At 35.1% G+C, this 23,058-nt stretch overlaps 1 protein-coding gene across 1 annotated transcript; it reads right to left on the reverse strand.

Annotated features, from left to right (window-relative positions):
* Positions 1-641: 641 nt before the first annotated feature.
* On the reverse strand, positions 642-5,555 carry LOC111877991 (transmembrane 9 superfamily member 1). Its single transcript, XM_023874494.3, has 12 exons — positions 5,294-5,555; positions 4,264-4,456; positions 4,066-4,170; positions 3,914-3,931; positions 3,716-3,810; positions 3,441-3,593; positions 3,235-3,369; positions 2,999-3,165; positions 2,056-2,150; positions 1,465-1,838; positions 1,113-1,386; positions 642-1,033 (listed from the first exon to the last, which is right to left on the reverse strand). Exons 1-12 carry the CDS (start codon positions 5,402-5,404, stop codon positions 966-968), a joined length of 1,788 nt encoding a protein of 595 aa, XP_023730262.1. The 5' UTR covers positions 5,405-5,555; the 3' UTR covers positions 642-965.
* Positions 5,556-23,058: the final 17,503 nt, after the last annotated feature.

The following is a 23,058-nucleotide window of genomic DNA, read 5'->3' on the forward strand; positions in this document are numbered from 1 at the left end:
TTTTTTTTTAACTTTGGTTTTTTTTTTTTAAACTTTGATTTACGGATTAGATATAATTTTTTTATAGTTTCCATAATTTTTATAACTTGATTTTTTTTTTTTTAAAAAAAAAAGATTTTGATTTTTTAAATTTTTTTATTGTTTCTGTTAATAATATTTTTAATTTCGGTTGTATCTTTTTTAACATGTGTAGTTCTTTTACAAACTTTATAGACATTATTTGCGATATTTTCTTAATTTCTTTTATTAATTTTTTTTTATGTTTTTTAAAATTAGTTTTTTATAGAATAAAATTGATAACTTCTTTCACATTTTTTTAGAATTTTTATATTTTGTTTTTTTACATGTTTTTTTAGTATTCTTTCAACGTTTTAAGGCTAAAATATTAAAATTTCAAGGTTAACTATTTTTAGTTTATATTATTTAAATTTCAATTTACTGCAGCAGTTTTTAAATATTAGAAATCATACTTCTTATTATATTCTGCACTCCGTTTGCTCCGCCTCTTTTATTGCAGAAGGTTGCAGACCTCAGACTTCATGAATTTTTGTTTGGAAAAAACAAAGAGCACCTTAGTCTCACACACTTGAAATAAACATAAAAATATCCCTAAAACAAGGAAGATGTGATGACTAAAAAAATTAAAAAGAGTTAAAAGCGTTTATTTTTTGAAATCGCCTATCAATAAGAAGAATACACTAGAACATGTATATAACAACTTGTTCAACAATCTTCAACTCAACCATGGTACCCCCACACCGTCCCCCTTTTCTCTTGATAATAAGAAAACAATACCTTTCCATTGCATTGCATTTTTCTACATTCCTTTCCTTCCCATGACACTAATTCTCCTCAAAGCATAGCTTACATATATATATATAATAAACCCCCATTTAGACCCTTGATTTGGTATCCACATATTAAACTACAAAACCGGGGAATCTTTCCTTCCATCAATCAATCAATCAATCGCACTTGATATTTCGGTAGATCCGTCTCACAAACAGATTGGACCCCAAATACCCAACGGCTCCTGCAAATATCATCAACCAAGATTCAACAACACTTGATAAATACATTTAAGTCGTAAGTTTTAAGTTTTAACCACTCACCACAGAGGATTCCTAAACCGAGACAGAACATGGCTGTGTATCCAAAGTAGAAGCTGGTTTGGAAGAATCCCGACATCTTAGTCTTGACAGAGTAGTAATATATGGAATACAAGTAGACGTAAATAGCCGTAGAGGCTGCTGAAAAGAACGAAGTCCATTGCCAGTGGTAATTCTCCGCATTCAGCAGAAAATACGTTCCCACAATCGTCACACAAACAGTCACAATCACAAGAATGATGAAAACAAGCAGCATAAACCCATAAACATAGTACACCTGCCAAAACATATATACTACATTATTATCATCTGCTGATAACAAATATTTTCGTTATATGCATGCATGATTACTTACCTTGTAATTCCAGAAGGATGTGAAGACAAAGTACATTTCGATGAAAATGCTGCCGAAGGGTAGGAGGCCTCCCATTATTGAGACTACTGACGGTGTGAGGTACCATTTTTTGTCGGGGATCGGGCGGGGGATGGTTTTAACGCGACACGGGTTGTTTGGGGCCCCGCTCCAGTTCCTTCCCACAACTGTGCCAAGAAGAGCGAGTGGGAAAGAGATGAAAGCCCAAATGACGAAAACAACCACCATTGTGCCGAATGGGATTGCGGCTAGAGACCCGTAAAATATAGCAATCGTGTTTAAGACGAACCCGATTCCAAAGCATAACAATGGGAAAAGTGATGCAGTTAGGATCATTGATTTTATCCAATTTTTCCCTGCGAGGAAAACAGACAGATCATCCAGAAGTGGAATAATAAAAAGTAAAAACTGGAGGGAAAAATAGTCAATTTCACAAAATATTTGACAGTTGGGCTGTGAAAGTTGACGACCAAGAAACAAAAACTCAAAATAGGGACCAAAAATGAAAACAGAATCTGTTTTGGATCAAAAATTGCAAATGTTAATTACTAAAGATTAAATAATGGCACTTACCACCGTGGCGCGAATACATGCCGCCACTGACGTATCCAGAGACAAATGATGTGAGAGCATAGCAAACTATAAATGTTGTCACAATTGCTCCTCTCCTAATAACAAAAAACAAAATTTACATCAGAATTTTCATTATCACCTCAACTTATCAGGATTAAGGCAAGCAACTCTTTATTTTCTGAAAGAGAAAAATGCAAGTAATACCATTCTACTTTCATTTATCTGTGTATTATAACATTCTACTTCTGTTTGTTTCTATTACAGCATTGCACTTCTATTTTTATTTTTTTCTTATTAAGGCCTTGTACTTTGGCTTTGAGATAGCTATCCAGTTATAGCATTGTAGTTCCTTTTCTTTTTTCTTGTTATGACTAACATTATTAGGCTTTGAAAGATCTAAATGGTTATAGAAGTGAAAATTATTTTGAATTTAAATGGTATTTGCTAATCGGCTAGTTTTTTTAACACAATAGAAATGAAAGTGCTTGCAACTTTTTTTGTATTAAGCATTATACTTCAGAAAATCTAAACAATTATAGCCTTTTACTTTAAATTTTTTTCATATTACGACATTATTTGAGAAATCTATCCATTTATATAAGTGAAAAATGGTTATGTATTTGAATGACATGCTATAATTGTATAGAAGTTCATAGTACAATGTCATAATAGACAGAAATGAAAGCTTGTTGCTATTTCTTGCATTTAACACTTTCTGAAATAAATGTATTCAAGTGTGGAAATCTGATGACAAGCTTTGTAAAGCTATGTTCAGCAGTGATGATGAAGAGGGCATTCATGTCTTTTGCATAGACGAGAAATCGGAAGTGTTTCAAAAGGGACAAAATTTTCAATTTTTGTCCCATTGACATCAATCCCAGTTCAAAGCCAAACACGATATAACCAGTTATGTCATATCATGTGATGCATAAGCATAACGTACCCAATATATAATGTTGCAACAATTGCAAACAAGATAACAAGAAGAATCAATAGTGCCAATTGAGCACCAGTTCCAACAACTGCTGACAACAAAACCAAATTGCGAGGTGGCCTGAAAACATCTCCATGCACAAGCTTCCAACCGGATTCCTCACTTACATCTCTTTCCTGAAAACCAAACACTTCAATAGCCCATTGCAATAACTTACAAAATTCATTAACTCATTGCCACATTACCAGACTCTCCAGATCATCATCTTCCCGAGCATACTTTGCATAGTCATTTCTAAGAGTCCGCATCAGAATCATTGAAACCAATCCAGTCAGGAAGATAACCATCATGAATGAATTGAATATGGAAAACCAATGAATCTGCAGTGACAGAAAAAAAAGACAGTTATACCCCTGTGAGTGGAACTTAAAACATGAGTTATAGCGTTCACCTGATGCTCAAAAAAGTGGTAATCCAGGTAAACATCAAATCGGCGTGCAAATGTGATGTTAGTTTCTGTCCATTTGACTGAGTAAGTCATGTCTAGAGTTTTCCCAACTTCCAAGGGTTTTGGGTTCTCTTGAGTGAGATTGACATGAATGATCTGCAATAACAAGAAACCATGATGAAAAAACATTGAAACAGTGTTATTATGAGAGCCTTTTATAGTGTAAAAGTCCATATATGATAAAAAAAAAAAAAATAATAAAAAAAAAAATTGGAGACCTGATCTTTGTTGTACTGTAGGGTGATATTCTTATGTGTGAAAATCATATGCTTGTTATCGCTGTTCCTATCAGAATGTAGCTCACCAACAAATCCTACAGGGAAAAAATAGTTCCACAATAACAAACAAAAAAATGGAATTAATATACGAGTTATAAAATAAAGTGAAGATACAAAAAGGGTTTGGTAGATGCATACCCCATAATGGAAGATCATCTGAATTTGTGTTCCAATGCAGTAGAGACCAAAGAAATTGAAATCACAAGGAGAATGAGGGAGAAATAAGAATGTGAGGGAAGAAAAGTGTGATTCAAGTTACAAAAGAAAGAAGAAAAGACTAGAAGGTGTACCCATGAAAAACTCAAACCAATAGTTATTGTCAATAGCTTCCTTAAAGTGCTTAACATTTGCTTCATCGAGTTTAAGATCACAAATTGTAGTCTTCTCCACATTCTCTGCCAAATGCCAAATCATATATCATATATGTCATGTGCCATTTGATTTCAGAAAGCTATAATTTACTAGAAACAGTGACAACAATAACATACTTTGGAACTTGATTTCAAATTGGCTGTCAATAAGCTCATTTCCACCCAATACTTCACCCAAACCACCCCACTTATGCCCAGGATTACCAGGGCGACGACAAAATGGAAGGCTGTAATAGTTGTATGTTTCTTGCGGATTATTGTAAGGCCCGACTTTATTCACCCAAAGGGTAATTGGTTCATCTGGTTGATACTGTAAAAGAAAAGAGTAAGAATGTCAAAAACAGCCAAGTAGAAGAATGTGTTGTATAAATACATTGAATATGGCCCCAAAGGATCTATCATAATTCATATGCAACAATAAAGAAGTCCCCTCAAGACTAGTTCTAATTAAAAGGAAAACATAAAGAACCATATTAGCAATTTAGCCTAACCAATAACTCCTCTCACGCCAATGCATGAACCCTTAGAAGAAAAACCATTACAGAGTCATTAGTTCACATGATCAACCTTTGAGTAACAACCACGCATACAGCCATACAGCCAATCTCCAATAATTCATTCTGTCCTTTCCAACCAAAGCGTATAAATGTTATGTAATTATGTTCAATTAATTTTTCCTGAACGTCAATCCATCTGTTACCCCACTAGTATTGTAACAAACTTCTTAGAACGCATATACGAATTTTTAGCGTATAGACCTCTCGCACTCTCATCTAGAGTCTAGAGAAGTGGCAGTTCTAGACGCTAGACGCTGGTATTATCATCAACCTGAAGCTTATGCTTCCAATTACAATTAGTAGTGGATAAAGACTCCCTATGTCCCGCAGCTACATACTAGATGCATGTGGCTGAATCGTATTAAAATGTCAGAAAGATAAACGCGTAACAGAAAAACTAATATCGATCTAAACCCTAACAAAATACAAACCTCAATTCGTGAGCTATATTGCTTTCATCAAACAAATCAAATACCCGTACAAAGATCTAATGGGAAATTGCAAAATACTGGCATTCAAAATCAATGATCTACCAGATTGAATACTCACTGTCAACAAAAATAAAAGTTAGGGTTGCGGCGTTACTTAACCTTGTGATCATACTCGGAAGCGAACACCGGTGAAGAGATAAAGAGAAATGAAGAGATGAGAAGGGCAGCGGCGAGATAAGAGGAGGGGGAGGATCGGACGGCGGGCCACATCGTGATCGCCGGCGAAAGGATTTGGATCTAACGGCGATTGCTGAGAAAAAAAAGGGGAAATTTTAAGGCAAATGACTTTGTTTGTTTGTTTGTATGTTGGATCTCGGCGAGAGGGTCACTTTTTTCTCAATGGTTTTAGACTTTGCGAACCAAATCAGTCAACAATTGATACGATAAATACTTGTTAAAAAGTCATGTTTGGTACCTTCCTTCTTAAGTTTTGCTGTATTGTTTAAGCTTAAATTTAATTAAGATATAGCATTTTAAAATCAATATTTAGAAGATCAGGTTAAAAAATTATAAATTTTTTTGACAATATGAGGCTAAGGCCCGTGGATGTGGTGTCATTTTGACATACGCATGTATAACATTTAATTATCTAAATATTTCATATTTATGTGTAAGATGAAAGTAACTGTGCATTCACTTGTTTTTGGTGAGTGACTAGTGATTTCGGCAGACCTTCGCCTTGGTACTTTATCTTTTCCTCAGACGTGACCTAGGTACGACTATCACTAAGTCAGTATTATATTCTTGGTGACTAATGATAGTCTATATTTCTAATTGATTTCAATGTTTGTATCAAGATTTATCAGGTAAGGAACAACCAGGTAGGAGCATATCGGAGGTAAGGTCCATTTGGTATACAAAGTATATTGTTTGGAACTCCATTGTAAACACCTCTCTAAATATAGCCTAGACATTATCCCCGTAAGTAAATTAATTAGTATAATGACTTGGAATCACTGATAAATCTTATTTATAGGTTGATAATAATGACTTATGACTATAAATATAAGTTACACTAAAAAAAATGTAGCTTAACTTACAGAGCTTTTAGCGAAAACCCGGAAAAATGCACGGACAGAATCCCGAAACCAAAAGCTCTACTTTTCGTGCACCTTTACCCCTCAAAACCTTACTAAATACCCCTAGGTACCTAAAAAATCGAACTCATGAAGAACTAGTATTCCATAGAGAATAGGATTGAGTTTTGATGTGGAAAGAATGAAAACAAATGAGGTATATATACTGCAGGAAAGGTGTGTCACGCATGGCCCATAGACACGATGCGCCTCAACGCCTTTTTGGCTCCTTTGAGCTTTCGCCACATGTTGCATCCAAAATCGTCCACCCTCCTTCTTATAGAACGTGACATGTATCACATGATGAGTTTTGAGCATAACTACATTCCTATGTGATCATACAAACTCCAAAGCAATAACCCTATGAACTAGCACGCAATTTTCAAAATCATGTATAAAACTAGGGTTTGATCATTACCACACTTGTTATGTTGTAATAACAAGTATAATCCTTCCTTGATATTAACTTTGAAAGTCTGGTGTCCCAAGTGTTACACCTCTAATGGAGTCACAAACACTCAACACAACAAGGATGGCGATGAGAGACAAGAAATCAGCCAGGGTTTCTATCTGGAATGCATCAGCCGATTTTCACATGTATTGGGGGGTTTATATAGTTGTGTGGGTTGCTAGGGTTTATGGAGGAAACCCTAATTCATGCTTAAGGCTTAAGCAGCCCGTAGACTCCTTCATAACAGGCCTTGGATGAAATCTATAGGGTCTCCCCATAGGATTTCGTCCACTTCTAATTAAGGAGTTCATCAGCCTAGTTTTGCAACTATTAATGATTTGCAAAACAATCCCTCCATTATTAATCAGTTCCTTTAATCCCAAAATTAATATCAAATTAATTTATGATTAATTACTAATTAATAATATGATTTCCAAATAATATATTAATCTTATAATTATTAATAAAATTATTATGAGTACCAATTTATTATTCATATAACAAATCCTACTCTCTCTCCCTCTTTACTTGTCATCTTATCAAGTTACATGAGTGAAAGCAACACAAAATGACCATGTTCATAAGCAAATCAAGTACATATAAATATAATTATGGGCTTAAACACCTAATTCAACATCACACTCTTATGGGGCCACGTTTAACGTATGTATATTGCCACGTCGCTTGTCTTTTGGAGGAGTAAGAGGCCGACCTTGCCACGTGGTGCACTTCGGTGCTGCCATGTCATAAGCGCATGCGTTTACTCACAAATCTTCGAATGACCATAACTTTTGCATACGAGCTCAATTTTTTTACGCTCTTAATATCCATGGAATCCTCTCAACGAGCTCTACAACTTTCATTAAGGTCTCAAGATATAATTCTTGCCCTAACAAAAAAATCATATTTAAACCGGTTTAGACTGTTAAAGTTCGTGTAAAAATCACAACTTCTTCATAGGAAATCCGTTATCAACTGTCTTTTTATGATGGGTTCATATTCAAGAGATCTTCAATTCTCGTTTAGATTGTTTCAACTAACAATCAATCGATTATAATTTCGCTTTTTGTGCTCGCACTACTACGTTGAAACTTCGAAAAATCATAACTTCCTCTCACGAAGTCAGATTTAGACGTTCTTTATATGCACACTCTTGGTTTAACGATTACTACGACTCTCTTTTAAATTACTTAGGCTAAAAAGAAATTTATCAAAAATTCACTTCTACGATACGTAGAGTTGTGCTGGTTTAATCGTGAAACTTCGAAGAAGCATAATTTCTTCATATAAAGTCAGATTTTCAACATTCTTTATCATATATTATAACTTTGGTTAAAGTTGTTTATCCTAAATAACCTTCTATCAAAAAGTCATTTTAACGCTTAATATATCTTAATCGACTATCCCGAATCTACGAGTGTTACATGTTCCATATAACAATGATGATAATGATAATATATTCAACAATGTTGTTGATGTTGGTACATGTTAGCATGAAGGTGTAGTGATGGATAACGAAATTGAGGAGCCAATAAATTATTTATATATAGGTGTATCATACATGGAAAAAAAATAAAAATGAATTGTCGTTGAAGTAATCAAGTACACACGAAGTCCATTCTTTAGTGTGTCTGATATATCGACCTGTTATGACCTGATATATTCAGCTAGTCCATCGCACAATCAAACCTTATAGATACAATAAAGAACCTACGAACTAACAGAGACTAAGACACTCTTTTAATAACACTATGATTGAAAAGTGTAAATGAGGCATTCCATTACAAAACTTCGGATCTACAAAAGAAAGGTTTCATGGAGCATGTTTTGAAGAAAATTATTCTTGGTATATTTCAGATGTTAAACTGGAAAATTTTGTAACATGTTCCATATTCGAAAACTTATGAACCGACACACTTGTTCTTCAACACAATTGAACCCAAACCACTTCTTAGCAAGCAAAAAAGTGTTAGGGCATTTAGTCGTAGGGTGTTGGCAAATGATCATTGTAAAGTCTAACTTGGAACCAACATCCAACGAGATCTCACTTTGAGGTATAACATCCATGTTTCCTACAAACATACATGGCGTGCCAAGCAACACACACTTAATATTTTGGGGGACTCTCAAGAGGACTCATTTTATAGACTCCCAACAGCCTTGATAACTATAATTCTTGATCAGTGAAAAACATTCTAATGAATGATGACAACCGATTTGAGTTCTCATTTATCTTGATTGGTTGCATGTTAATATTTTCTTTGTTATTAAATTTAATGTTTATATAGCTATCATTCAGTAACATCCCAAAAATACGAAGTTAAAATTTTCTTAAGTCGGTCCTAAACAACAATTCATTTAATCCAAAAACCCAATCAAAGTATGAAAACGTGTCATATAGTTATCAGAGTATAAAACAAACCACAGAGTGCGGAACACTGGTGGATGCGATGTTATCACGTCGAACTCTTCCATTTGGAACCGGAAGTACTTGAAATAATAAACATGAAACCATACGCACAAATCTTAGCGAGATCCCTAAAATACCTCATACCATATCTACACATTAGCTCAAAGTTGTAATGGGTCTATTTCACCTCCGGGTCTATTTCAAATCAATCGGTATTTTTAAACCGAACGAGTTTGTTTCATCCCCAAGTCTATTTCAACTAAATTTGTGTTTTATGTGACAACCCATAGAATACGTCACCAACCGTCGTTAATATTTAACGATATGACATAAAAATGTAATAGGGACATCCTTTTAATTATGCGATATATTTTAATATATTCGAACTTTCTGTCCCTAATTATGTCAACCATTAGGCTCAAAAATAAGTACGCAAAAAGTCACGTCATTGTGAGAGCAGGTTAACATGTTTAGACTCTATAGGTTACCACGATTTTAAAAATACGGATTTCGTAAGAATCTGGCACAGTACCGTACTTAAAAAGTTACAACGACGAAAACTATAAGGAAATCGGTAGACTTTTTGAAAAAGTCACCAACTAGGCAATCATAGTAATACTTAAAGCAGGAAGTATGAGGCAATGAACGCCTAAAATGGACGTCATATGAGAGAGTTGTGATTTTTATAAAATCATAACAGTAATAAAAACACATCGAAAAACAAAAGTCAAAACTAGACAAAACGACCAACAGGAAAGTTGTAGAGAATGACGAGACCTACACAAAGAGTCGTTGAGAACGGAATTTGTATACAAGAGTTGTGGAATTTCAAAGTTGAATTTTTACCGTCGCGCATGCTCGCACGCAGTGCATTGTGCGCACTAACACCCGATATGTCGAGATACAGAAAATTGCAGCCCTTGGAGGTCCCATTATGGAAATGGGAGCAGATCACCATGGATTTCATCATGAAGTTACTGAAAATGACAAAGGGTTTTGATGTCGTATGGGTGATCATGGACCATTTGACGAAGAGTGCTCACTTTCTGTCCATTCGTGAGAGCTCTTCTGTTGAGAAGCCGACAAAGATTTATGTTCGAGATGTGGTTGCTCGCCATGGTGTGCCTTCTTCGATTGTGTTAGATCGGGATGTTCGTTTCACTTCCAGATTTTGGAGGAAATTCCATGAAGAATTAATACAGTTTATCATCCTCAGACAGACATGCAAAATGATTGACCCATCATGACGCTCGAGGATATGATTAGGGCATGTATCATAGACTTTGGTGGGGGCTAGGACTCCTACCTACCTCTGGCTGAGTTCTCTTATAACAATAACTATCATGCCAATATCGATATGACTCCCTTCGAGCTTCTATATGGGAGAAAGTTTCGGACCCTAATATTTTGGAGAGAGGTTGGTCAGCGGGTCATGTGGAGCACGGAGATTGTGCTCAAGACGACATAACTTATACAGCAGGTTAGACAAAGATTACAGACATACTGGATTCGCCACTAGAGTTACAACGACCTACGTCGATCGAAGTTAGAATTTTAGGTCGTAGACATGGAACCCCTAAAAGTATCGCCTTGGAAAGGTGTTATCCGTTTCAAGAAGCGAGGCAAGCTGGCCCCTAGGTTTACTGGTCCATTCCGGGTGATAGCTAGGGTAGGCAAGGTGGGTGTAACACCGGATTCCTGGTACGATTCCTGATTATGTATTTTTCTCATTTTGCCTTGGACTCGGCGAGTTAGAGGCCCGACTCGCCGAGTAGGAGCGAATTTGGCACGGGATTTAAGTGAGGGACTCAACGATTTGGGTCCCAGACTTGGCGAGTCCATCTTGGATGAGTAAACCCTAACCCGGGTGTTTGCACCCTATTTAAACACTCTAACTCGGCCTCCATTGTCCCTAGCACTTTTAGAGAGCTGTAGAGCGAACCCCTAACCCCCATATTGTTCTTGTGAGTGATTTTTGGCTTTGTGAAGGAAGTTTGGAGCTTAGAAGAAGAAGGATGAGGTTGAAGAGTGCAAGGAGGGGAAGTAGATCCGAAATCTACACTGTGAGGAGCTTCCATTCAGGTAGAAAAGTTCCTACCTTGATCACTAGTTCATTAGATCCCCTTTTTGTCCCTAATTGGTGGTTTTCAAGCCCTAAAACCTCAAACTCCATGTGTTATGCTCTATGTTCTGAAAGGACTTTAGATCTGGACCTTATGGACATCTTAGAAGTGTAAAGTCTCTATGGTTGAAGTGATTGAGGTCCCTATTGAGTGCATGACCTCATAAAGAGCTTGGAATTTCCTTTTGGAGCTCATGGGGCCATGCATGCACGTAAAGTTTACAACTTTACGTGATAATCATGCCCTAGGAGCTTAGTGTTGGATTAGTGTCTAAGTCCATAACTATTTTGGTATGTACTTGACCCGATGGTGCATGGTCCTTTTGGGTTGCCTTCACCAAAGCAACTTGATAGGATGAATTATGGAGAGAAAGGATTAAATATGATTTATTAATATATTATGGGAATAATATATTAAAGGAGAAATCATATTGTTTAATTAATATTAGTCAATAATTAATTGATAATTAGTTTTGTGACTAAAAGAGATTAATTAAACTTAAGGGACTGGAATTGTAATTATAAGATAATTCCAATTTGGGCCATGGATTGCCTTATATTATAAGGTGGACGAATTCTATGGGGAAGCCCATATGAAATTGTCCAAGGCCTTGAGGAAAGGGCTCCATGGGTTGCTTAGGGCTTAAGCATCCAATTAGGGTTTCCTTGTTAGATAACCCTAATTGCCTCCTATATATATGGATCCCTTATGACCCAAAAATGTGTACAAGCACTCTTCTAGGGTTAGAACACGTTTTGGGCAGCCTCCATACTCTCTCCTCTTCATCCTCTTGCTTATGGTGTTTGAGAACCATTAGAGGAGTGACACTTGTGACTCTAAGCCTTTCAAAGTCAATACAAGGAGATTTGGGATTGTTATTACCACATAACAATCAAGGTAACATCTTAAACCTATTCTTATGTTAATATGATTACATCAATGCTAGAATTAGGGTTTATAGTCTTGGATAACTTGCACGTACAATAGAGAAACCTAGATCCAAGCATTAGGGTTTGTATGAGCACATAGGATGTTCTTAAGACTAAAACCCTGTTGGGTTTTGAGCATTCTAACACTTCCTAAGTGTACATGCAACCCTAAATACCTTGGATCTATGTTTTCTCTATTATACATGCAAATAAGAACTTCCAAGGTATTATCCTAATCTAGCATACAAAACAATAACTATAGCAAGATAGAATACATACCTCTTTGGTGTAGAATGTCTTCATGAAGCTTGAGTGCCTAGTGCCCCAAGTGTGACACCTCAAATGGAATCACAATCATCAAAACACTTAGAATAACTTGAGAGAATTCTACACTCTTCAAAATCGGCTAGCCCTTTCTTCAATAATACTAGTGGCCGATTTTTCCTCAATAATAAGATGCTTATATAGTTACACAATTAGGGTAAACTCTTAATTGTCATGGCTTTCCATTTCCTTGGATCCATGGGTACAAATACACCATGGAGCATCCATGGACCATCCTATGGGTTTTAGCCCAACTTGATTATCCATGGAGCATTAGCCCACTATACAAGTATGGATGATTTACACAATCAACCCATATATTTAATTAGTCTTCTTTTGATCACTTAATTAATCCTAGATTAATTCTTGATCAATACTAATTAAATAATCTTATTATTCTTATTATTAATATACTAGAACTTATAATATATTAATAACCATAAGTGTCTTATTTCTCTCATTCAAGTGCATGATGGTATGCAACCCAAATGGACCATGTCGGGTCGGGTCAAGTCTTACCAAATATAGTTATGGACTTAGACATTAATCCAACAGTCTCCCACTTGGATAAGTCTAAAACTATTATTGCGTATGACTTCAGGAACCAACCGGCAATCGTAGCTCTCAAAAGCTTCTGTCGAACTCTGACCTTGTAGATGAACTCTGACCTTTGTCAGTGACTTGTCCATTAGATAAGGGATCATATATTCCTCCATTCTAGATATCATATGGACTGAGACATGGATTATAATCATTCTCTCTGTCCATTTGTTGTTTCCCGATTTCCGATTTATGACAACTGACTAATTGAACAAATCAAATCAGTCCTGGCCCGGCCGAGCACTTCCATTTGTCATCATCAAATCATCGAGGGGCCCACAGATATCGCTTTTATCCCGAAGGTAAAAGGAACGGATAAACTTCGACTCATATGGCTTGTTCTACTACTTGTTGAATCATACACAAAGGCACGTTTTATAGCACCGAGTTACCAAATGCGTTTTCGTGCTATCAATGTACTATCAACTCATAGTAACAACTCATATCTCTAGGTTTGAAGAATATAAGATATTATCGTCTCATGATCACTCGTGATAAAATCCATGAAGTGATTCCAATGAGCGCGGGTTGAATCCAATACTCAGAACTTATGAGCACTCATGATTGTTGTAGCCTTGTCCAACACCTTAGACCTCTACAACCCATCATGACAGTCTTAATTCATATCTACTTCCAAAATATGACCGACTGTGGATGGTTTGAATAACTTAGTCATTCCGGAAGAATAACCCAGTTTATTCGGGAAGTCAAAACATGCAAAGTGAAACACAATAATAATTGAATCCAATATGGTATCAACCCTTTGAACATAAATAAAACACCTTTTATTTATCACCATATGATTACACATTCTTCATTGTACACTGTTTCAGCTATCAACTTTATTCTTGAATTTAAAACAATAGTTGTCCCATGCTCCAAGCATGTACACTATGTTTTTTTCAAAACACTAGTCATGCCACACACCAAGTATGCATACTATGTTTGTCTATGATCTTTACTTTGTGAACTAGATCAATTGAACATAACTTCAATGATTCTCTTTTCACACTCCCAAATCCTTACTGCAAATGCAAGAATTCCAAATTCATGCCATTTACTGAAATCTGTTAGATTCTAAACTTATATGCATTGATCCTCTTGTAATGATTATGCACAAAGTCAGAAAGACTTGACAACAATCACTACAGAGTATTCCAAAAGAGATCAGCTCCTTGGAAACTTCCTTCTTGCATTAAGTTTCTTAATCTTAAACAGATTGAAAAATTCTAACTTTGAAACATTTCCAGATTCCATATTGACTATCACTTCTGAACAAGAGTTGCCTCCTTACAGATTATGTCAATATGGTCCTTCTAGAATTATCACTATACTTCCAACTGTCCTTGAGCAACCAATCTTTGGTAAACCTTAGATTGTTCTCGACAATTGTTTAATCCTTTTAGTCATATCCAGTTCTAAACCTTTTTCCATTCTTAATGCCCTAGGCATTTGGAAATTTTTTAGAAAGGATGAATATAGCACATGTAATCGATCCTATATCCGAAGCATATGGGACACGATTCATGATGTCTCACATAAAGACTAAACCAGTCTTTTGCTATAACATTTCCATTTCTATTTGCCAAGTTCTCATATTTCAGATTATGAAAAGGGATGCCGTAATCATAATCGAATTTTAGAACGCAAATAATGGACCCGTATACAGAATTTCCTTATGTTGAGCCATTCCAACATGAAATTCATATATATCCTTGACTAAATGATTAAAACCTCACGATCTAAGCTTATAGATTTGAGATGAAGTATAATTTCCTCTCCCTTAATTATAGCAAAACAACTCTTTCCCAATTGAAACTTTTGTTTTCTATAATTAACATTGCTAACTTGCAATACTTATCATAATTATCATGCTCCCACTAACATGATGATTATTAGCATAACACTTATGCTCCCACTAGCTTTGACATGTACTCAGAAATCAGCTGACTTTCTTACCAAAGTTCAGATTTCTGATACTAGATTGTTTTGATAAGTCTTTATCAAAATCATACACCTTCCCTTAGATAGCACACTTGTGTATCTAAACAATTATGAAGAGGGATGCCGTAATCATAATGTTTAGACCTTTTTGCCACTTCTCACAAGTCCAAATTAGTGTGCCGGTTAACCACACGCGCTCCACTAAACGACTTTGAGAATGCAAATATCACAATTGCTATCTAGCTAAAATCTACTTAGTGAAAGTGTTTCCTCACCATCATTTTCATGAATCAGAGAGAAACCTTATGACACTTAGATTTAATGGCGTATGTGTTCTTATCCATGTGAATTGTCAAAACCATAGTCACAAGACAAGGATAATGACAAATCCAAACTCATATGGATTGAACTCAATCTTAACTTCTTGCCACCTGGCAGCTCAAGGGCCTGCCATTGCTTCCAAGTTGTTGTGCAACAAATTGAGAACTCTAAGAACTCATATGCATAGCCAACTTTAACTGGAATGGGCACAGATATGTCAACACAATAGATTATAAACCTCAAATTGTGTGCTAGAGAAGAACTTTAGGTTTTATTCTTGATTAGTTCTTGAGACTTTCAAGACCTTTAAGACTCCCACTGTCCTCTTGACATATAAGACTCCCTTGTCAAACATCCAAGAGATAGTGCGGATTCTAATCAAGAAAAACACTTTACCCAATTGGCCTAAGTTGGTCTTTGTTTTATCCAAAACATCACAACTTACCAATTTCAAATGTACAAGAGTAGAAAACTTTTACTCTTACATTTGACAAGTGTTTTAAACCTTCTTTAAGACATGTCACTCAAATTACAATCTTGGAGTATGACTCTAAGACTTGTATTGGAACGAAGTATGACTCATCTTCTTGATTTAACCACTTCAACAATTCAAGATCCCTCTTCTTAGTCATAAGAATGCACTAAGATTTCCTTAGAGAACTAATTGTGCTATGGTTTCTTAATCATTAAGATGATCACAAAAACTGATACTAAAGTACTCTCCCATCTTTTCAAATTTGAGAAACTTTTATCTTACTGGCTAAATTGATTCTTCTTCTTCGCTCTGCCTTACATTGGAACCTTTTCCAATGTCTCAGAGTTACACTTAAGCTTGTAAGTATAATCATATTTACTGAACTTAAGTAAATCATGACGAATAGTCTTATCAAACTTTTTGTGGTGGACTTGACCAGTGCACAAGAATGTGTACTCGATCCCTTAGTCCTTTACTTGATTCACACATCCATGTGAACAAGTAATTAGTCTTAATTTTCCAAAACTTGAAAGTTCTCATTCATCATGCTATACAACTTGCATGATTCCAAGTTCCGGTCCAATTGAACCTTGGATGATGAGAATCTTTCCTTATTTGGTAAATTTAGACATTACCACAAATGAAAGAATCAATTTCATATTTCCACTCTTGCTCTTAACGGAATTATATAAGCAACAATTTTTCCTCAAATGCCATTGTAAGGATATTTTAAAATAAATAAAATCAAAAAATTCTCTTTTATTTTAAACCTTTGCGGAAAAAACTTATCCTTACAATCCATATGAGAACTTGTTGTTATCTATTCCTAGGCAATATCTCATAACTCCTAAGAAGTAGCTCAAGAATCCAATTTTTCAAACTATGCGATAGAAATCCATCTACGCGATCAGACTCAGCATATTCTTTCTTTAAGTTTCTTCACTTTTTTTCCTTTGATTCTTAAAACATCGCCATGTGACCCAGTCACATCATGTATCAAGAATCTCAGAATAGAAACTTAACAGAGTTAGATAGTGGAATTTACCTGAAGTAGAGTCAAACTTATTGACTTTAACATCCTTAGGTAAATTTGGCAGCTTCGCAACCAATGCCCTTTCTTTGGCAATACAAACATATGGACCCTTTGATAATGGTACACAGGACTATCACAGACTTAGCTTTTCTCTTTACCATTTGGTCAACCGAGTTGACTATAGCCGATCCCTTTCCATTGGGAAGAGAATGCTTTACTGGATATCCAATGTCATCATTGTCAATGTCCATAAAGTTTTAGGAAGTTGATCTTAACAAATAGACAAGATCATTAAGGGTCTTGTCATAGTCTTTTTCATAGGTGTTCCAAAAGAACTCACTATGTGACTTAGAAAGTAGTTGAACCACCAACTTTCTCAAGACTTTGACACCCAACTCTCCCGGCATGTCAATATGTGACTACATCTCCAAGATGTGACCACACCTAGACCTTGCCTTGCCAATAGGGCCTGAGTGACCTTAAACTTTTCAAGAACTTGTGGGTTAGGGAGAATAATTTGAAGAGGTGAAGAAGTATGATATCCATGGGACATCATCTTCATTAGGAAACCTTGTTTCAAGAGATTTGGGAAGATCATAGGTGTCTAAACCAGACATCTTTTGGGAGATATTCAAGATAGTTGATTTAAAGTCCTTAATATGACACCCAATATGAAATATTAAGGCTAGGACCCAACAAACTATTTTATAACTTAGAAGAGGTATGCCGTAATCCAAGCTATAAAATATTTGAAGGTAGGTGAATGACGATTCACCAATTTCCACCAAGATAAACGAAATGTATTATTAGGTTTTAATTGGTTTTGAAACTCCTAGATCTTTGAGATTCATTGAACTTTTCAAAGGCATGTTTCAATATCGAGTGTGCCCTTCAGGTTTTGTGACTGGGATGCCGAGGATCACAAAACAAGGTGTGAAGTAACCATGCAAATCACTTGGTACCCTTAATAAATTACCCCTCAATCGATGTGCCGGTTAACCACACACGCTCCATCGATACTATGATAAATATTAAGTCACCCTTTACCTACCTCGTTAAATCCAAGTTAGTGTGCCGGTTAACCACACACGCTCCACTAACGACTTAGACAAAGTGTAAAGTGTAATTTCATGGATTAGCACCTTATTCACATTTTTCCTAAGTAACTAAGATTGGGTATTATTAAGAGTTTAGTTACTTAGTATTTTTCATTAATACTTTTAATGAAGGGAGAATTCAAGTCCTATCAAACCCGTTCGGCTAACGACCCTCCACCAGTCAAGCAAGCGGTGGGTGAGAGTGGACACCCATTAAGTTACCATTTTATAGGCAACAACCTTATACCCACCTTATAGACCGGCTTCGTGAATGAGGCGTACTAGCGGTAAGACTGACTTTACTCTTATACATATATATATTATTAACTTATAATATTATAAAGTATAAGGGTTGAATTTTAACTTTTAAAATTCTAAGGGCTAACTTGGAATTAAAGTATTCATTAGAGAAAACTTTACAAATTCCAAAACTTGAGGGCAAGTTTTGAAACTATTCAAAACTAATTAATTCCATAACTTATGTGTTTAAAGTAGTTTTAATCCAAAAACTCTTCAAGTTCCATAACTTGAGGACAAGTTATGGAAGACTTTAAACTAATAAAAGAATTAACTTTTCTTTATTTTATAACTTATGGAATTAATTAAGGTTACACTTTTTTTTATTTTATTTTATTTTATTAAATGAAGAGTCTCTTGGTCCTCCATAACTTGAGGACAAGTTATGGAGTCATAAAACCATTTAATTAGAACTAGACTCTTCATTTTTGTAACCTTTGCCAACTTTTATGAGTTTTAAGATTCATAAATGTGACTTATAAGTTACATAAACACATTTTATGAACTTCTTTTTAGATTAATTTGGATTAAAACCAACTATCACATAATTTTATTCATTAATCTAAATTCACTCATAAAACAAGGTAACACAAAAAACTTTTGGTGATCCATAACTTATTCTTTAGTTATGGAATCCTTTAAAACATTAACACCAAATTTTGTAACTCCAAAAAACTTTGAATCAATTTCAATTTTTTTTTTTTTAAAACCTTTTCATATCCATAACTTATGGAGGTTTCAAAAAATAAAACTCTTTAGATCAAACTTTTAAAACCAATAAAATAATCATATTATTTTATCTTTTATTAAATTTGACCTAATTCAACTCATAAAGCAAATTATTCAAATTTTACAAATAATTAGTTTTTCACAAGAACAAGTAATTATCTTAAAATTTGACGAACTTCATGTTTTTTTTTTTCCTTTTTTTTCCAACTTTGAAAATAAAATATTTGCATCAATATAACAGAAAACAACCCGTGGCTCTGATACCACTGTTGGGTTTTGAGCATTCTAACACTTCCTAAGTGTACATGCAACCCTAAATACCTTGGATCTATGTTTTCTCTATTATACATGCAAATAAGAACTTCCAAGGTATTATCCTAATCTAGCATACAAAATAATAACTATAGCAAGATAGAATACATACCTCTTTGGTGTAGAATGTCTTCATGAAGCTTGAGTGCCTAGTGCCCCAAGTGTGACACCTCAAATGGAATCACAATCATCAAAACACTTAGAATAACTTGAGAGAATTCTACACTCTTCAAAATCGGCTAGCCCTTTCTTCAATAATACTAGTGGCCGATTTTTCCTCAATAATAAGATGCTTATATAGTTACACAATTAGGGTAAACTCTTAATTGTCATGGCTTTCCATTTCCTTGGATCCATGGGTACAAATACACCATGGAGCATCCATGGACCATCCTATGGGTTTTAGCCCAACTTGATTATCCATGGAGCATTAGCCCACTATACAAGTATGGATGATTTACACAATCAACCCATATATTTAATTAGTCTTCTTTTGATCACTTAATTAATCCTAGATTAATTCTTGATCAATACTAATTAAATAATCTTATTATTCTTATTATTAATATACTAGAACTTATAATATATTAATAACCATAAGTGTCTTATTTCTCTCATTCAAGTGCATGATGGTATGCAACCCAAATGGACCATGTCGGGTCGGGTCAAGTCTTACCAAATATAGTTATGGACTTAGACATTAATCCAACAGTCTCCCACTTGGATAAGTCTAAAACTATTATTGCGTATGACTTCAGGAACCAACCGGCAATCGTAGCTCTCAAAAGCTTCTGTCGAACTCTGACCTTGTAGATGAACTCTGACCTTTGTCAGTGACTTGTCCATTAGATAAGGGATCATATATTCCTCCATTCTAGATATCATATGGACTGAGACATGGATTATAATCATTCTCTCTGTCCATTTGTTGTTTCCCGATTTCCGATTTATGACAACTGACTAATTGAACAAATCAAATCAGTCCTGGCCCGGCCGAGCACTTCCATTTGTCATCATCAAATCATCGAGGGGCCCACAGATATCGCTTTTATCCCGAAGGTAAAAGGAACGGATAAACTTCGACTCATATGGCTTGTTCTACTACTTGTTGAATCATACACAAAGGCACGTTTTATAGCACCGAGTTACCAAATGCGTTTTCGTGCTATCAATGTACTATCAACTCATAGTAACAACTCATATCTCTAGGTTTGAAGAATATAAGATATTATCGTCTCATGATCACTCGTGATAAAATCCATGAAGTGATTCCAATGAGCGCGGGTTGAATCCAATACTCAGAACTTATGAGCACTCATGATTGTTGTAGCCTTGTCCAACACCTTAGACCTCTACAACCCATCATGACAGTCTTAATTCATATCTACTTCCAAAATATGACCGACTGTGGATGGTTTGAATAACTTAGTCATTCCGGAAGAATAACCCAGTTTATTCGGGAAGTCAAAACATGCAAAGTGAAACACAATAATAATTGAATCCAATATGGTATCAACCCTTTGAACATAAATAAAACACCTTTTATTTATCACCATATGATTACACATTCTTCATTGTACACTGTTTCAGCTATCAACTTTATTCTTGAATTTAAAACAATAGTTGTCCCATGCTCCAAGCATGTACACTATGTTTTTTTCAAAACACTAGTCATGCCACACACCAAGTATGCATACTATGTTTGTCTATGATCTTTACTTTGTGAACTAGATCAATTGAACATAACTTCAATGATTCTCTTTTCACACTCCCAAATCCTTACTGCAAATGCAAGAATTCCAAATTCATGCCATTTACTGAAATCTGTTAGATTCTAAACTTATATGCATTGATCCTCTTGTAATGATTATGCACAAAGTCAGAAAGACTTGACAACAATCACTACAGAGTATTCCAAAAGAGATCAGCTCCTTGGAAACTTCCTTCTTGCATTAAGTTTCTTAATCTTAAACAGATTGAAAAATTCTAACTTTGAAACATTTCCAGATTCCATATTGACTATCACTTCTGAACAAGAGTTGCCTCCTTACAGATTATGTCAATATGGTCCTTCTAGAATTATCACTATACTTCCAACTGTCCTTGAGCAACCAATCTTTGGTAAACCTTAGATTGTTCTCGACAATTGTTTAATCCTTTTAGTCATATCCAGTTCTAAACCTTTTTCCATTCTTAATGCCCTAGGCATTTGGAAATTTTTTAGAAAGGATGAATATAGCACATGTAATCGATCCTATATCCGAAGCATATGGGACACGATTCATGATGTCTCACATAAAGACTAAACCAGTCTTTTGCTATAACATTTCCATTTCTATTTGCCAAGTTCTCATATTTCAGATTATGAAAAGGGATGCCGTAATCATAATCGAATTTTAGAACGCAAATAATGGACCCGTATACAGAATTTCCTTATGTTGAGCCATTCCAACATGAAATTCATATATATCCTTGACTAAATGATTAAAACCTCACGATCTAAGCTTATAGATTTGAGATGAAGTATAATTTCCTCTCCCTTAATTATAGCAAAACAACTCTTTCCCAATTGAAACTTTTGTTTTCTATAATTAACATTGCTAACTTGCAATACTTATCATAATTATCATGCTCCCACTAACATGATGATTATTAGCATAACACTTATGCTCCCACTAGCTTTGACATGTACTCAGAAATCAGCTGACTTTCTTACCAAAGTTCAGATTTCTGATACTAGATTGTTTTGATAAGTCTTTATCAAAATCATACACCTTCCCTTAGATAGCACACTTGTGTATCTAAACAATTATGAAGAGGGATGCCGTAATCATAATGTTTAGACCTTTTTGCCACTTCTCACAAGTCCAAATTAGTGTGCCGGTTAACCACACGCGCTCCACTAAACGACTTTGAGAATGCAAATATCACAATTGCTATCTAGCTAAAATCTACTTAGTGAAAGTGTTTCCTCACCATCATTTTCATGAATCAGAGAGAAACCTTATGACACTTAGATTTAATGGCGTATGTGTTCTTATCCATGTGAATTGTCAAAACCATAGTCACAAGACAAGGATAATGACAAATCCAAACTCATATGGATTGAACTCAATCTTAACTTCTTGCCACCTGGCAGCTCAAGGGCCTGCCATTGCTTCCAAGTTGTTGTGCAACAAATTGAGAACTCTAAGAACTCATATGCATAGCCAACTTTAACTGGAATGGGCACAGATATGTCAACACAATAGATTATAAACCTCAAATTGTGTGCTAGAGAAGAACTTTAGGTTTTATTCTTGATTAGTTCTTGAGACTTTCAAGACCTTTAAGACTCCCACTGTCCTCTTGACATATAAGACTCCCTTGTCAAACATCCAAGAGATAGTGCGGATTCTAATCAAGAAAAACACTTTACCCAATTGGCCTAAGTTGGTCTTTGTTTTATCCAAAACATCACAACTTACCAATTTCAAATGTACAAGAGTAGAAAACTTTTACTCTTACATTTGACAAGTGTTTTAAACCTTCTTTAAGACATGTCACTCAAATTACAATCTTGGAGTATGACTCTAAGACTTGTATTGGAACGAAGTATGACTCATCTTCTTGATTTAACCACTTCAACAATTCAAGATCCCTCTTCTTAGTCATAAGAATGCACTAAGATTTCCTTAGAGAACTAATTGTGCTATGGTTTCTTAATCATTAAGATGATCACAAAAACTGATACTAAAGTACTC

This window comes from Lactuca sativa, chromosome 5 (genome assembly GCF_002870075.4).
Source record: "Lactuca sativa cultivar Salinas chromosome 5, Lsat_Salinas_v11, whole genome shotgun sequence".
Classification (NCBI taxonomy): Eukaryota; Viridiplantae; Streptophyta; class Magnoliopsida; order Asterales; family Asteraceae; genus Lactuca; species Lactuca sativa.

What these genes read in the sequence shown, in the direction of transcription:
- LOC111877991 (XM_023874494.3), bottom strand. Translation starts at nt 5,404, where the DNA reads ATGTGGCCCGCCGTCCGATCCTCCCCCTCCTCTTATCTCGCCGCTGCC. An exon ending in CTTCCGAGTATGATCACAAG is followed by an intron (nt 4,457 to 5,293) that starts GTTAAGTAACGC and finishes TTTCTTTTACAG; the next exon opens with TATCAACCAGATGAACCAAT. An exon ending in ATGATGATCTGGAGAGTCTG is followed by an intron (nt 3,166 to 3,234) that starts GTAATGTGGCAA and finishes TTTGGTTTTCAG; the next exon opens with GAAAGAGATGTAAGTGAGGA.